The sequence below is a fragment of the Dermacentor variabilis genome, chromosome 2, assembly GCF_050947875.1.
Source record: "Dermacentor variabilis isolate Ectoservices chromosome 2, ASM5094787v1, whole genome shotgun sequence".
NCBI classification, from domain to species: domain Eukaryota; kingdom Metazoa; phylum Arthropoda; class Arachnida; order Ixodida; family Ixodidae; genus Dermacentor; species Dermacentor variabilis.
In genome coordinates, this window is record NC_134569.1 from 36,666,864 (window position 1) to 36,684,001 (window position 17,138).

At 44.6% G+C, this 17,138-nt stretch overlaps 1 protein-coding gene across 1 annotated transcript in view; it reads left to right on the top strand.

Annotated features, from left to right (window-relative positions):
* Positions 1–17,138, top strand: part of LOC142571631 (titin-like) — a 220,107-nt gene that overhangs the window by 117,471 nt on the left and 85,498 nt on the right. Inside the window, exons 3-4 of the mRNA XM_075680140.1 lie at positions 867–1,086; positions 5,635–5,772. Coding sequence (XP_075536255.1) covers positions 867–1,086; positions 5,635–5,772 — 358 coding nt within the window. The remainder of the gene's footprint in view (positions 1–866; positions 1,087–5,634; positions 5,773–17,138) is intronic.

Below are 17,138 nucleotides of genomic sequence, written 5' to 3' on the forward strand. Positions count from 1 at the left end.
TTTTAAATGCAACAAACCTCGTCAAATTTCGTGGAGAAAGACAAGTTCTCCTTTTACATGTATTCAGATAGGGGTACCCAAGCCTAAAGCTTCCTCTTAAACTCACCTGAAACGTTAGATATGAGCGCATACCGCGTCCTAGTTGTGGGATCGTCTGAGGATTCCGTGGTCTGTAAGTTTAACAAGACGCGTTCTACCTATGGTGACAGACAGACAGACAGACAGACAGACAGACAGACAGACAGACAGACAGACAGAAAGACAGACAGACAGACAGACAGACAGACAGACAGACAGACAGACAGACAGACAGACAGACAGACAGACAGACAGACAGACATGGATTGACTTGACGGGACTTGACGGAACCGGACCGACTGATTGACTGACTGGCTGACCTGACTCACCTGATGGCTGGCTGGCTGGCTAACTTGGCTTCGCTTGCTGACTTGCCTGGCGAAATAAACGAACGAACGAACGAACGAACGAACGAACGAACGAACGAACGAACGAACGAACGAACGAACGAACGAACGACCGAACGAACGAACGAACGAACGAACGAACGAACGAACGAACGAACGAACGCACGCACGCACGCACGCACGAACGAACGAACGCACGAACGAACGAACGAACGAACGAGCGAACGAGCGAACGAACGAACGAACGAACGAACGAACGAACGAACGAACGAACGAACGAACGAACGAACGAACGAACGAATGAATGAATGAATGAATGAATGAATGAGTGAATGAATGAATGAATGAATGAATGAATTCGATGCACTGCTTGGTATATCGACATACTCGAGCACTAACCCTACATTACCGTGATATCCTGATTGCGTCCCCCGAGCGCAGGTGTCTTGGTACCGGGCCGGGTCCGGCGAGCTTCTCTCCTTCGACACCCGCATGCTGACGTCGGACGCGCGGGTCCACTCCGATCACAGCCGGCCCAGCTCGTGGCAACTGCGAGTGTCCCGTGTGAGGGTCTCGGATGCCGGCCTGTACGCGTGCGTGGTCGACTCCACGCCCAGGCTGTCGCAACTCGGCGCTCTCGAAGTGCATCCCGTCGTCGAAGGTGCGTACCACCGAGGCATGCTTAAGTTATTTTATGCTACAGGCTCAGTGGCTATGGTGTTAGGCTGCTGAGCACAATGTCGCGGGATCGAATCCCGGCCACGGCGGCCGCATATCTATGGGGACGAATTGCGAAAACACCCGTGTACATAGATATAGGTGGTAGAACCCCAGGTGGTAGAAATTTCCGGAGTCCTCCACTACGGCGTGCCACATAATCAGAAAGTGGTTTTGGCACGTAAAACCCCATAATTTATTTATGCTTCAATATACAATAAGCGAACCTCTGGATTGTATGCGACACCATCCTTGCTAAAATAAAGCATACACCATAAGGCACATTATATCCAACACAAGGGCACCTGGCCGGATTCGAGCTCCAACTAGTGCAGTAATCCTTACTTGAATATCGATTTGAGAGAGGCGAATAAAGTCAGAAATGGTGGCGTTTTCAACAGGCAAAGACCATCTAGTTTTATTCTCTACTCAGGAGAAGTGTAAAGGGAGGAAGATTGTCTCCCACTGTGCCTCTTTGTAGTTATTGCTGAACTTTTACTTATCCCGAGCCCCCTTGGTTAACAATTAAAGTAGAAAGCATGATTTTTCTGACAGTCAGATCAAGTCAAGATAACCAGAAGGGAACTGCCATATTAGCGACGGAATATAGCATGCTAAGCTTTAGGCCAAGGTTGAATAGCTCCGATCAAACTGCGCTAAAGAAAATTATACATTGAAACCTACTGAATAGGAAGGTGTTTATTTATTTATTTATTTATTTATTTATTTATTTATTTATTTATTTATTTATTTATTTATTTATTTATTTATTTCACAGAAACACGAGAGAGCATTGCTACGAAATGCTGGTCAGGCACATGTCGAATGAGTCTTGCGGAATTCCGCAAGGGGGAGAAAGATTCTGCGATCGATACCCAGCACCTCCACCAAAATGTTACGCGAACGAAGGACTAAACACTGAAGGCTATTTACAATGTATATTTACAAAACAACTGCAGCGCTGGCCAGTTCAGCCGGCATCTCGAGTCTCAGGAGCAGTTCGTCGTCTTCGTCGGGGCGCCCGCTCGCATTGTCCAAAAGAAACAAGCAATATGCATGTAGGAACATATAAGCTAATATGTAAATAGATCACCAGGTGTTATCAAAAAGGAAGTGAAAGAAACAAATTAACAAGATTAACTGGATGCAAAGAATGGAAATGAAAAAGACCATGAGGATTTGCAAGAACTGGAAGAAGGAAATTAGAAGTGAAAATTTGTACCATAACACAAAGGGCAGTGCAATGCTGTTTGAGACTCAAGCTGGTTACCCAAGGACAAAAACATACGGGAGAAAATAATCGCAACATGATCAGACATGTATATGCTGCAGAAAAAATCCGGAGAGAACTCAGCGCATAGTAATATAACGCAGAGTATTTGACCGAGTGAGACCCGTAGGTAACCTACGCCTTCCATAAATGCTGGCCTTTAACGTGGATGGAAGCCTTAACCGGTCCGCTGTCGAGATAAGCAAGAGACGTTTAGAGTATTGGTGGGGAAAAGGCGGGGAGGAAATTGGTACGGCCGGATACGTTACAGGCATACGTAACTATACAAGGTATAGGTATATAGGGAGTTTAAGAAAGAGATCAAAGGTGAAGGAGACAGACAAAATGGTACACTAATAAATGCCTGTACATTACCTGATTAGCTCAAGCAGGCTAGATGACTATTTGTCACCGCCCTCTTTCGAAGGGAATGTTAACAAAAATACTCATCATCATTGAGTTACCCAGAGCAACACCGCAGCCAAATAGCAATGCGCATAAAACCAAATTTCACTGCATTAACATGTACTATTGCATTCACATTATCATTTCTTTCACATGTGTCTGGCCTGTGGGGTAGCGGGCGAGAGACATGCTCCTCCGGCCAACTTCAACTCCCCCGGCCTCTCATGAAATATTATTACCTCTCTGTCTCTCTCTCTCTCTCTCCCTCTCTCATATTTAAGAGTCTATTTTAGGGCGTCACATGACGCGCGCGCAAGCCAAGCCTATAAGAGCAGCATGCAACTTCCTCCGTCTAGTGGCCGGTCACTCAACAAATCCACAAATCAGAGCACGACACTGCTTTTCGCGCAGAGATATCAATTCATTGTGCGCTCGTCTCTACTGAAACAGTTACGCAGACACGGCCTGACAGCTCTGTCTCTCCCAGATGGCGCAGGCTTTAATTTGCACTGCTGCCTCGGGACCTTCGGTTTGGACACAATTAAGCAGTTTCATTTTCAGCGAGCCACCCGTGCAGCTAGCTGTCATTGCGCTCGCGGGCCGCGCATCGGCACCAGCCGCGTCCATTTTCCAGCGCAAACCGACAGTGACTCTCCCAGCTGGAAGTTTACAAACCCGTCTTTGTTCTCGGCTCATATGTGGCGCGAACTACAGATATATCGATTATGTTCATTAAACACGCCACGCGATGCACTCTCTTTACGTCTGCGAGTGCTGTGTTCGGAACAGGTATCTTTCAGTAATGCACAACCGTCCAAAATGCTGCAAAACGCACAGAAAGTTTATATGATTGAAAGAATTCCACTGATTGAATGGCTGGACAACTGTGGCGCCATTCAACGAGGCAAGCGCTAGAGAAACCTCCAAAACAACCGCTCACAAAACTTGTGAGAGATATGATAATGACGGTGCTACTCGGAGCCCAGCGGGCAGCGTCTGATTATTATATCCATATTTTGATTACACATGGTTTTGTATGGTTTGTTACTGTAACGTAGGTAGGTGGCTTGTTTACTGTCGGAGCAGCACTTCTATTTTACGACACACTCGTTCAATGCATTCTATATTTTCTTTTTACATATTTCATATTTTTTCTTCATGTACTTCAAGCATGTACCTAATTACGTCTATAACATAAACGGCCACTTACTGGAAACTGTTCTCGAATATAAGTATTTAGGTGTGTACATCACCTCAAAACTATGTTGGCATCGACATGTTGATTATGTTGCTGGGAAAGCTTGCAAAATGTTGGGTTTTTTGCGCCGTAACACGAGAATGTTTCCGCAAGACTCTAGGAATTTACTACTTAAAACGTATATTAGATCCGCGTTGGAATATGCTTGTACTGTATGGGACCCGCCGACAAAGACTGACAGACAAAAATGAGAAAGAATCCAGAACTTAGCGGCCCGCTACGTTTCTGGGAATTATAGTAGATACATTAGTGTGTCTGGCATAAAACAGGAATTAGAATGGGAACCCCTTGAAGTAAGAAGAAGAAAGCTAAGGCTTAAATTTTTTCATAACATATATTACGATAAGATTGCTATTCCTAGGGAGAAGTACATTTTTCATCCACACTACAGATCCGAGCGGGTTGATCATAACCATAAAGTGCGTGAATTCAGGTGAAGAACCGATATGTTCAAGATGTCGTTTTTTCCTCACACTGTTCGAGAATGGAATGCTTTATCTTCATTTCTTGTTAATATTACTGACAATGAAGTGTTTGCATCGTCATTGTGACTGCCATTGTAATATTTTTTTCTCTTGTGCAACCCCCCCACTGTAATGCCACTGTGGCGCTGTGGGTAAATAAATAAAAATAAATAAATAAATTTCTGTTCGGGTGTGAAGCCTCAATTAGTGTTTTCCTCACGGGCTGTCCAAATATTTGATGAGCATGTGATGTTCCCACTCTGTCCCTGTTCTGCATCTCTATTTTGCATTGGGCCTTTACTAGCCTTGTGGCACTGATTTTGGTCAAAAAATAAACAATACTAAACTCTTAAAAAAGCGCTAGCTGCTGCCCCAGGGACGGATGGGCGACTCTCGCTATTGTAAGAAATGCATTGCTTTCAGGCAAGACGCGCTCGAAGGGCAATCACGTCTTTTGTCCCAACATCCGTGACCTAGTGGAAGCAGGCGCGCGTGCGTGAGCTCTCACCTGTTTTAAGCGAATTGTTGCGATACAACGTGACGAACGTACCAGTCTCAAAGTCCATAGTTGGCGTTTTCATGAGAGAGAAATAAAGAAATGAAAAAAAAATAGTGAGGTACTCCGGATAGGTTCGACCACCTGCAGTTCTTTAACATGCACGCAAATCACGGTACACAGGCGTTCTTCCATTTCGCCCCCCATCAAATTGCGGCTGCCGTGGCCGCGATTTGACCCCGTGACCTTGTGCTTAAGAGCGCAACACCAAAGCCATTAAACAACCACGGCGGGAGACCAAAGAAAGGAGAAAGGCAGAGAGGGTGACTAGAACGGAAAATTTTGTTTGCTACCCTACACTGGAGGAACCTGGGGAGGGGGAGTTGAAAGTTAAAGTATAAAAAAAGAAAGACGGTACGCGTGCGCCTGTGACCTAATAGGCGTAGGGTATCGATCTCTTGCGCTGGGCCGCATGTGATCATTGATGAATTGTAGTGGTAACACTAAACTTTTGCGGTGATTTGTTTTAATTCATTTCAAAAAAGGGGCCATCTCTATTCGCGAGAATGCCGAAACAGACGCCTGTTTTAACTTTCCAGACAAACGGCACGGTGCCGTTACATTTTCCAATGCTGCTTCGTGGTCAAGTTCTCCTGCCACGAGACAACTCCACCGGGGACGGCGAAAGCCGAAAAGGAGAAAACATCGTTTCGTGCAGGAGCAACAAGAAAAGAAAGGTAAGAAAACCTATAAATCCACTCATTTCTGTCTTTGCTTACATTTCCTTTCTACGAAGACAATAGCGATCAACGTTCTTAGACTGAGTAATGATCTCTTGATATGGCTGATTGGATTTTAACTCCAAGAAGGTGCACTTGCATCATCCAAGGAACTGCACTGGACTTCGCGTTGGCGCCGCTAGACGGCGTAGCGGGTCCAGAGGAATGCGCGAAAAAGGAGCCTAGCTCCATACGCGCCTCAGCCTCATACAAGACACGTTTCGGCGGTGGCAACATGGTGTATCGCTCCGTTGTATCAATGATAATCACATTACCATCGACATTAATGTTGGGAAGGGTTGTGCCGGAATCCTTTTCAACATTACTGCAAGTCTGCCTGTTTTGATATCTGAAACAAAGCAGGCGAACCCTGAAGCGCCTTCTCGAGTGAATGTTTGTTTGACAAGAAAGAAAAAAAAATATGACGTTTCATTTCCTTCTTCATTGTTATGTTCGTTGCATTGCAGCAATTTGGCCGGTGCTTGCGAGAACAAAGTATCTGAAACAATTCTGCATGATTCTTACTTTTGAGAGGATAGCAGAGGAAGCTTGGCCACATGACTCAATATCTACACTTAGTTTTACAGGCACAACTAAGAGCAGCAACTTAAAGAGCTATATTGAGAAAGTTAGAATGAGAGAAATATAGGGAGCAACGGCAGAACAGGCAAGAACACTTAATTCACTTTGGCTGACCTATACTTGCGGGAGATGGAGGGAGGAAGGAGAATGTACGATCCTACCTTCCAGTGCGTGCTTTAAGTTTCGTAAGGCGAAAGCCTTATATGCCTCATCGTTCAGTCGAAGCTTACCGTGTGTTCTTATGTTCCAGAGCTTGCTTTAAGTTTAGTAAGGCGAAAGCCTTGTATGTCTCATCGTTCCGTCAACCTTCAAAATCCTTGAGCGAAAACACGGTGACGACAGGAAAGTTACAAACACTATCATCATCATCAATAGCTCATACCACCTTAAGTAAGCAAAATGGATGATAAAGATGGATGATAAAGCGAATTAAGCAGGATAATAAAGCGAATTAGGTGGATGACTAAGCGAATTAGGAGAATGGCTAAGCGAATTAGACTAATCGAATTAGGAGGATGAGTAGGAGAATTAAGAGGCTGACTCAGCGTGTTAAGAGGGATACCTAATCGAGCTAGACTAAGCGATATCGAATTAAGAGAGATGTGTGCGTCATGTGTCCGGTTTTCCTGCATCGGCACTTGGGCTTTCGCCTTCAAGTCGTCTTAGGGGTAACGTAAGAGACCCTGTGAATTTTTTAAATGGTTTGTTTAGTGCGCCGCCTCTTCCTACTTGTGAGGGACTGCTCACAGACTTTTCCACAAAGCAACCCGTTTCAACATATCATGCTAGAAACGTTACCCATGTGGTAATCCTAAGCATAAATAACATCTTGCGAGATAGCACCCACGTTTACGATAAACTTTAGTTGTTTACTCATTCAACAAGTTCTCATACTTAACATAAGGGTAATATCTTAGATACGCTTTACAAGACAGTGGTAACAAACTGGTATACGTTAATATGTCTTAAATCGTCTTTTTGAGATGCAACGTAGACTTTTCGATCAACCGATATCATTTTATAACGCGACCTATAGTTCTTCCCTTCCGTAAAATAGAAAAAAGAAAAAATACAATCGACCTTTATGGTCTTTTAATTTCCCAGGTAACATAAAGTTAAGTGATCTCCTTATGTAGAACAATACCACTTAGCCGGGAATAGATGACCCAAACATTGCGCTTAGACTGAGACTAGCTCTGTGATGGTCAAAAGAACAAAGAAGGCAAAGGAGCAGCCGCGGCCATCACAGCGCATCAACGTGAACCGGTCTCCTGATTCTGGCTGGCATGAAAGTGGCTTTTGGCCCATCGGTTAGACAAGGCGGCACCCGCTCTCCTTGAGGAATCCGATGAGCCCCGACACGCCTGGCGTCGCGATCTATCTCGCGCGCGTAATGCGCTCGCTGCAGCTGCTGAAATATTCACGCGGTGTGCGCTGCAGCAGGGGTCGAGGCGCTGCGTCGAGCTGGAGAGTCCAGATTGCTCGTGCGCACCGGCATCGCGCGGCTTCCTACGTGCGGTGCGCGCGACAGCTTGGGAAAAATCTCTGTTCAGGCCTACCGCGTGCGTTTTTTCCCCGCTCACTCGCCCATCTCAGATGTGTGCGTCTTTTTCTGTACGGCTGTCTTTCAGGAAATAACAGGTCACACTTGCACGGACAGTGGGTCCACATGAGAAGGTATATACTTTCTTAGATGCCGTACTCGTTGAATACAGAACGTATTGTCAGTTATATAGCATTCAAAGGTTGTGAAAAAATAAGTCAGTGAGTGACGATAAAGTTTGATAGCCAAAGTATCAATTTTGGTGGTACATTTAGGGTCGTTCAGTGACGTTTTGTTGAGCTGTTACAAAATTGATTGATTGATTGATTGATTGATTGATTGATTGATTGATTGATTGATTGATTGATTGATTGATTGATTGATTGATTGATTGATTGATTGATTGATTCTCAACAGAACCTTGCAAGGGGCTTCGCTGTTCACATTTATGAGCAAACGCGTGGACGCACCCACGGTTTCTTTCTCAAGCATATCGCCGATAGAGACATTTCTGCGCAATCGCAGAAGTAGCGCATGTCTGACGGCGCTCAGAGGAGCTTCTATGCATACTTGGGAAGAAAATGACGGGTAAGGTATATTTAAGTCCATCTCCTCCATCAGTGGACAATTTTGTAATGACCTGGAGTTATGAAACTTTTTCACGGGCAAGAATTTAAGGAAAGTGGCTGTGTCCACTTATTGCTCACAAAGTAGTTCAAGCGATGTACAGCTGAACTCCACCGGCATGTGTTAACCTTCTGTAGTTGTGCTACATACGTCATCTGTGCGCGCTTGGTTTACCTTCTCCCGCTTTCTATATCCCTTAACCACGCGGCGTCACTACCATTTTCCTGTTGGTTTGACCTTTAACCTTCCCTGTCTTTTATTGCATTCTGTCCCAATCGCGTTAATAAACAGACATATATTGCGTGGACTTGCTGCGAGATCGCAAATACGTATTCGATAAAAACGTGCGTGCTCATTAAAGTACGGAAAGAGTGAAATCTTTTAAACCTCTTCGTCAACCTAACTATGAAATGCAATTGAATTTGGAGCCGCAAAACACGTCACTACCAGTGCGGTCTCGCTCCCCAACTCTGGGCCGTCCAGCAGGTCCACGACGCCGCCAGGAAACTCAACCTCCCGGTTCCGTCGTGGGAGACGCCCACTCCATGAGAGCCCGAAGCTCTCGTGGCCTGCAGGACCTGAATAAAGTTGATTTCCTTCCTTCCTTCCTCAAACCAAGGCGTACGCCATGTGATATAGTACATCCAGCAACTGCTTTCCTCGCATTACTGAAGTTGCATTAAATATTCTGAATAACAACCTATCTGGTTTGAAACTGCTACAAGCCTATTTGTATGCGCACTGTCACTACCAATTATCGAACACACAGTTCATAAGCATTCGTTTTTTTCCCTTTAATTACGCGTGAATGGAAGAAGCTGGACCCTACTATCACAAACAGCCCAACCTTATCTACTTTTTTAACATTAGTCCAAAACGAATTACATGCTTCACAGTTATGACCTTCTTGTGTTACCATTTATTTTGGTGCCATCTTAATTTATTTTATTTTATACTTATCCCCATTTATTTACCGTCACCTGAAACGTATCTCATGGATTATTACCTCTTGTGTAAATCTAGCTGTAATACCTTGTATTGCTTTGTCAGTACTGAGTACCGTTGTTTATTTATGCTAATTGCTTACCTCTTTTTCTGTTGTTTATTCTAAAGTTCATTGCATTGTATTATTTTGTAATTACTTATTACCATCGTTGCTAATTGTCAGCCTATTTAATTGCATGTTGTTATTGTTAAGTTTACTGCTTTGTAATTAATGCCTACCATTTCGTTCGCCTTTGCCAATTGTCTATATTTTTATTACCTCTTGTTTTCCGTAATGTTACTACAATGTATTACTTTATTTTTCATGCCTACCATATTGTTTGGCTTTGCTAATTGCTTGTGTTTTGTGTGTAATCTAAATATCGTGCTAATAATAATTTTTATATTGTAAGAAAACTATATACATTCCCTTCATGTCATGATCCCTGATAGGATTGACACTATCATAAATAAATAAATAAATACATTTTTTACTGCCCTCTTTGAAATGCCACCGATCTCATTTTCTTCGCATGGTGTAAACCTAATTCGTCGCGAGCGATGATAAGTGGCTGAAAAACTTTCATTTTATGTTTTTCTAATGGGGGAAGTTCATATCTCTGCTATGGTGAAAAGCGCAACGTTTTCGGTTTCGTATCTGTCTTCATTTCTTTCATTTTTCGAGGGCGCCGTTATCAGTTTTGCTTGTTCAGCTTTTCGGCTCCTACCCGCTGATACATTATTTAGAGGCTATCTCGCGGACCGCTTCTGCCATCGCCACGTCGTATCCGTCACGGTAAACACCAGCTGGTGTGCATCACACCGTGTTTGCCACAGCATTGCCATTCAAGCAGCATCTTTATACCTTGTAACTCGGCAACGAATACAGCCATTGCAGATATGTAAATAACGTCACTTCAAGAATGTGAAGCGGACAAGAATGATATTTAGCACACGACTGCGGAAGATGCCACTTGTATGGGAAAAATATGTTTGCGAAACTCACGTAACAGTAGTAAATATATTATCTAAATTTACATACTAATGAGTTCGTCCGCTTTAGACGTTTACAGTAATACTGTTCAATAAGCGGCGTCCGTTTTCGTTGAAGGCGAAGTTTTGTCCCTTTAGACGGAACGAAGAAGGAAGGGTAACGTTCAATGTCCGTGAAACTTTCAAGTACAAAAGAAACTAGTCTGTAAAAAAGTTTTTTCTAAAGAGTTGATATCACTTCGGTTTTAAAATGGGACAACTGTGATTTAACTCAGGTTTGCAATTGCCTACGGAAAGCATTTATCCGTTTTCCTTGCACTTGGGTAGAGCGTAAGACCTAAAGCCTAATCTTAAATAATCGATTTTTTTTATGAAACAGTGCACCCACAATTCATTTCTCTTGCAGGCAACTTAGAAGCAACGTTCATGCTCCCGCACTTGATTGTGAAATGGAAAAAAAAAGAAAAATAACGGCCATTCCACTCTGTGAACGTGGGCTACCAGGGTAGCTGTAAAAAAAGATAAATCATACCATTGATTGTAAAAGTCTACTTATTTCGGGGATTTTCCCTTCCGCGTCTGTAGAATAGCCTGCGAACACGCACAATCGCTGCTAATAGCAGCTCAACATGTCGAGGTGTCCAAATCAAAACGCTCCAAGCGTCTCAAGACGCTGGCTTGCCTGCAAGAAATTTGTAAGGGCGTTCTATGCCGCTTGCCGATGCATGGGCCCTCAGCGTACTGATTTCAGTGTTGGGCTTCTGTGCTAGAGGTCCTGTGTTCGAATCCTGCCGGAGGATGATTTCAATGTTTATTGAATTCCTTATTGTAGAGTACCTTGTTGAAAATCGTGAATTTACAAAGTAAGAGCTCTTTAAAGCCAGCAGGACGAAGTTTAGGCAAATCCATGTGATTCCCATAATTCCCATTGCAGCTCCCGTAGACACCGCCAGTGTTCCCTCTGTATTTATTGTACGGAACTATGTACTGGGTGGCCTCTTCGCCTTCCTCTTCCTACGCCAGGTGGCAGCACATGCCTTACTGGTTTGCTCTGTCTCATCATATCGTGCGTGGGAATTTTGAGGCACGGACATTGAAAAAAATGTCGACCCCTTCCCCTACCGTAAAAGGGGGGTAAGCGAAGCTTGTCCTGCGTGGTCCTTCGTCAGGTTAACTAACCCTCAGGTAACAGTGCCGGATTGCTTGGGCCTTCCGCTCCCTCAGCTCGGGGTCCTGTTCTCGTTGCTGCCGGAATGCCTGGGCTCCAGCGGTTTTAAAGGCGCGCTTACAGTCCGATTTTATCGGCGCGCGGGCGAGCGTCGTTAGGCGACGAGTGCGTCGGAGCACGTTGGTGGCGGCCGGTTACGTTGGAGGCGCCATCGCGTCGAAACTTCGGTCGAACTATTGACGCTGTCGTTCTCGCCAACGTGACATAACGTGTGCGCGAGCTTACGCTACGTCGGACTGTATTTAGGCCTTAATGGCTGGATCGGCGCGCAGACGCTAACCCCTTCAAGGGCGAGTTCACGGCGCCGCTTGTCGAAGGCTGCCAGCTCCTCGGGGGAACGCACAACGCGTGGCCGTCCCATCCGTTTTCCGAAAATGAAGCGAACGGAAACACAGCCCACGCAGCACGCGTGAAACCTTTCTGCCCTTTTACTCCCCGGCGGAAGCGAAACGGCTCCGATTGGTTGCGGGCGCGGCGTGAGCACGCGCATATGCAGCTGGAGTCCTTGCTAATGACTCACCTTCCGGTGCCGGCGCAACTGCCCGTTCATCAAACCGTCCTTTCCCGCAGCTACTCTGCTCTGGGAGCAACTGAGTTTTTTGCGTAACTATATCGCTACCGAAACTTGTGAGCTAATACAAGCTTCGCTTGAAAATGTAGGGGAGGGCAGACATATACAGCTCCGCTCTAAAAATACACCACATGACAAGCGTCTTATCCGAAGGCACGCAGATGAAAGCAAATAGCAGGCTGTTTCGAACCAAAAACTAAAAACCTCTATGGCACCATTAAAGCAATTAACATCACTGAAAGTCGCTGTACAACGCTGCCATGTCAGTGCACGCGTGACGACACGGCTGAAAAGGACAGGTATAATATTTTCCTCTTCTAGGATCTTCCGACCATGTTTTCAATGTTGCAACACCAGTTGCCAGCGAGACTTGCGAAAGCATTGCAGGGTCCTTCTTACACTATGCACCTTGCATACACCTTGCACCTTACATGGCCTGGCAACATTGTAACAGGTAAACGAGTGGGTTGAAGCAGCGTGCCAGCACTTGTTATCGTTGTCCGTTCATCCTACGGCTTATGTCCTATATGTCGAAAGCGTGCCAGTGCCTACGAGCGTGGTTTCGTCTTCTTATTTTATTGCAACACTTTTTCTCGCTATTGCGGCCTCCTCGCATTCCACAGTGAACCCATACGAGGTGCATTAAATAGGCGGAAAGGCGTTTCAATCGATGGAATTATCTTTTCCAAAAGCGTTCCTGTCTTCTTTTGTGCTTAATGGAATGCACATTATATATATATATATATATATATATATATATATATATATATATATATATATATATATATATATATATATATATATATATATATATAAGAAAGTGCAGACCAGCTGTCCGTTGCCGACAACAGCCGTTCGGCCTTTTCTGTTTATATAGATATAGCCTGTCAGTTACTCCAGAAACCACGTCAACTTGAATAAAGGTAGATCCATCTGTCGAAACGTTTTATGGCCTGTCTGGACACTCCGGCCTGGTTTATTTCTCTCTCTGCCTGTGTGTCCACAGTGTGCTTCCGTCTATCTGCCTTTATATTGTGGTTTGTGCCTCTAGATCTTTAACTTCGGAGAGGCCTTCGATAGGCACTGTTCAAACGACTGTGAAGCTTTCCGCCACTGCGATCTTCTCTTCTTCCTTTCCGTTGTTCTTTTGTTTTCTGTTTTTATTTCTTTTCTTTTCTTCCCCTTCTCTGTACCGTCATCACTTGAAACCGAAAAAGAAGCAAGCGACTCGGACAGCTCCCACAGGATATTACAGGGAAGTATAATGTTGCATCACTCTGCGTCCAGCAGCTTGACTCTCCCTATAGGCAAAGACACACATGCATTAAGGCAGCATGACAACCCACAGACACGACCATGAGTTAAGAAACAACAAACAGCCTTGTAGTCTCTTTCTCACTTGTCCGAGCAGCTGTTTATGTTGACAACACCGACGTATCAGTGAGATCGTTATTATTCATATATATACACTGAATATAGGCGACTATAAAGATTATTAACGTGCCGACTATCAGTAATTTGCCAAACGTTCGCTTGGTTAGGTACACCAGTTACAGACATAAAACGTCTGTGTATAAGTTATTTTGGCATCCCAAAATAGACAGCTGCAATCTTGAATATAGGTGGACGACAGAGCAAATGGCAGGAGGAAATGCTTAACAAAATATTATGAAACTGGGGGAAAAGAAATAAGGAAGCATCTTGCGTTTATTTCTCTACCTCGTCTTTGTGTGATCCTTGAAAGGCAAATAAATACATTAAAAGATTAAGCTTGATGCACGAGGTTATACATCGAATTCCTTATGCAGTCGTCAGCTTTAAGTACAATCTTCTTTCACTTAGTCAACAAACTAGGGCTAATGTCGATCATTACAGTCTTTCGTTCTGTCCAGTTGAGTTGTATGACCAGAGGCCAGAGAAAAATTGGTTTTGCCCGTAACGCGAACCAGTGGCTGGTGAAATGTAACACGCAACAAGCGTTGGACTATTTTGTGCGTTGTTTGTTGGATTGAACATTCGCAGGTGCGAGCAAACAGTCATCAGAAGGAAAAAAAAGTGTGGGTCGTATTCGTTTGCGGAAGTTGCGCCTCCCGGTGGTGAAATGGAAAGACTCGGTTTGCTTACCCCTCTTGCCTATTCGGAGTTAGCCACTGGTAGCACACACGTCGCCGTAGCCCAGAGGCGCCGGCGTTGAATTACTGGGTTCGAGGTCACTGGTTCGATCACAACCATGACAGCCGCATTTCGATGGGAGCTAAATGCAAAGCCGCTCATTTACTTAGATTTAAGAGCACGTTAAAGGATCTTAGGTGGTAAATATTAACCTAGGGTCCCTCACCATAGCATGCTTCATAATTACATTAGGGTCTGGGCACGTAAGAACTCATTTCTTTAACTCCACTGGCCTCTACTAAAGCAAGCCTCTAGCTTCTTATTTCTGGGTTTGTCGTCCTCCTCCTAAATCTATATTTGGGGTACCTACATAACAGGCTTCCCGCTATGCTTTAAAAAAGCAAAGTGGCGTCAGCGTTATCCAGTAAGCATTAGAGAAAGCCGAGTGCTAGAAAAAAATAAGACTAACGAAGGCGAAGCAGACGCCCTGAATTATTGACATTTTACATAGGAGCACTCTAGATAACTTTATTTTGGACCATTTCCGATGCCTTTCTGAAGTTGTCTTTATTTAGCCCACGCACCGCCATGCAAAATTTGTTTTATTGCTATAGCATTTATATAGACACTCCAGGAAAATTTTCGTCGTCCGCGTTGCCGTGATGTTCCGTATAAAGTCCAAGTTCGATAACATAGCGGCCGCACGCCGTATACTGTAGGTGCGAGAGAAACCTTGGGAGGATGAGCCAAGAAGAATGGCAGCTTGATGCAGCGGTGTCTTCTCACGCGAGCAAAAAGTCGAGCGAGAAGACGTGCGTGAGCTAGGACGGGGAGGGAGGGGCGAGGCGGTTCGCGCGCACGTGAGCATGCATCCTTCTGCTCCAGCTCCGGCGGCTGAGCGCGCCGGCACGCGTCCTATCTTGGAGGCATCTGCACTGGGTTTGAAGACTATAGCGGACATGAGATAGCTGATGAATTCGTAGTCACTGTGTTCTCGTGTGTCTAGTTGGCATCGAAGCGAGAGGCGGCACGAAGCGGAATGCCGCACTCCATCACGCAAGCATTTTGACAGCGAGTGTCTACGGTCATTAAGTGAGATGTGTTCGTGGTCGCCTGATTTAGTTAGTAAGCCAATGTTTACAGACGTTTCTGCAGCTGATAAAACGACCAATCTTACTTCTTATGGCTGTCTAATAATTTGCTATCGCAATCAGTGCTTCGCCTGTCGGGCGAAACTGTGACTTTTTGGTTAAAGTCGTAATAAAAACACATGTGAAACCAACTGCTTCTTCATACATACCTCGTAGTGGGTATGAACTACTGTTTGGATCCAATAATAAGAGCAAGTACTGCGAAGGCGACTACCTGGCGCACTATGAAGGCACAGACGCCAGCTCTATCCAGTACAAGGTTGCTGAGCGGGCGTTGGCTCATCATAGAAGCTGCTGGCGTGATCGCGCTCTCCAGGATCAATATTCTTCGCCGCCATGTCAATGGCATACTGACTATGAGATCTACCCCAAACAAGTGAGCGTTGTTTTGTAAGCTGCAGAAATGACATGTTACTTTGGGACGTGCTTCAACGAACTCTTAAAAAAGTCCTTGATCTAAATCCTCATTACGTGCGATATCTGGTGCCAGCTAGTTCTGCCGATGTGCCCTTTGTTATGTTTTTACTCATGGGAATGCATAACGTTTGCAAGACACGCATATTGAAGCGAAATTCAGAACCTATAATTTTCTCAGCAACTCATTTCGCTTCTATGATCGTCCAACTGAAGGATGCTTTCAAGTTCAATTTTGTCCAGATTGATGATATTCGCTGTCTGTAAGGTGCTTGTCTTTACCACCATTTTAATGTTTCTTGTGAAGGTCGGCCGTCACGTAAGTAGCACGTTTTAAGAATGAATAGAAACTCTATGGCACTCAGTGTATCTGTCAGCCTCGCCATGAAAGTAGAAGAGACAAGACTCGTATGTAACGAATTACGTGTCATAATTTCTTGTAATAAATTTGATTTTTCGGCAATATTGTAATTGACCGATTACTTTGTTTTCGTGGTAACACTAACTGTAGTTGAACTACTTCTTCGGTAATAAATTATAAGTAACTAGTAACTTTGTTGACTGTTTTGAGTACTTGAATTTGGTGTTAACTACAGTGGAGGCGCCCGCGATCATGTTAGGCCGCAATTTCGCGGGTGCGCATAATGAGACCGGCAAATGCAGGTTCCAATGGTCTTCTCAACTTAACGGCCGGTCGAGCTGCCTGTATAGTTGGGGCAGCGCTTTCTACACCTCGCGATGACTCCACTTATCTATGCGGCGACGCGAGTACCACCACGTCATAACGGTCATATTCACTGAATTTAGACTTTAGCTTTTCTATTGTCATTGGATTTTTTCCACGACCTTGTTTGCTAATTTCTGCTTCTGACAGGTGGAAATTCGTTCTGGTTGGTACGACATGCTGCAAGTGAAGCGCAAGAAACAGGGACAGATGGAGGGTACAACACGTGTTGTACCCTCCATTTGTCCAAGCTTTTTGCTCTTCACTTGCAGTTCTGCTTCCGTGGTTCGAAAGTTACATCCCCCTTACCTCCAGCGCACAAATCTGTAGCGAGTTTTCAGTCTCACTGATGATGTCTTTGCAAGAAAACGAGGGAAGTTGGCCAACAAAAATGT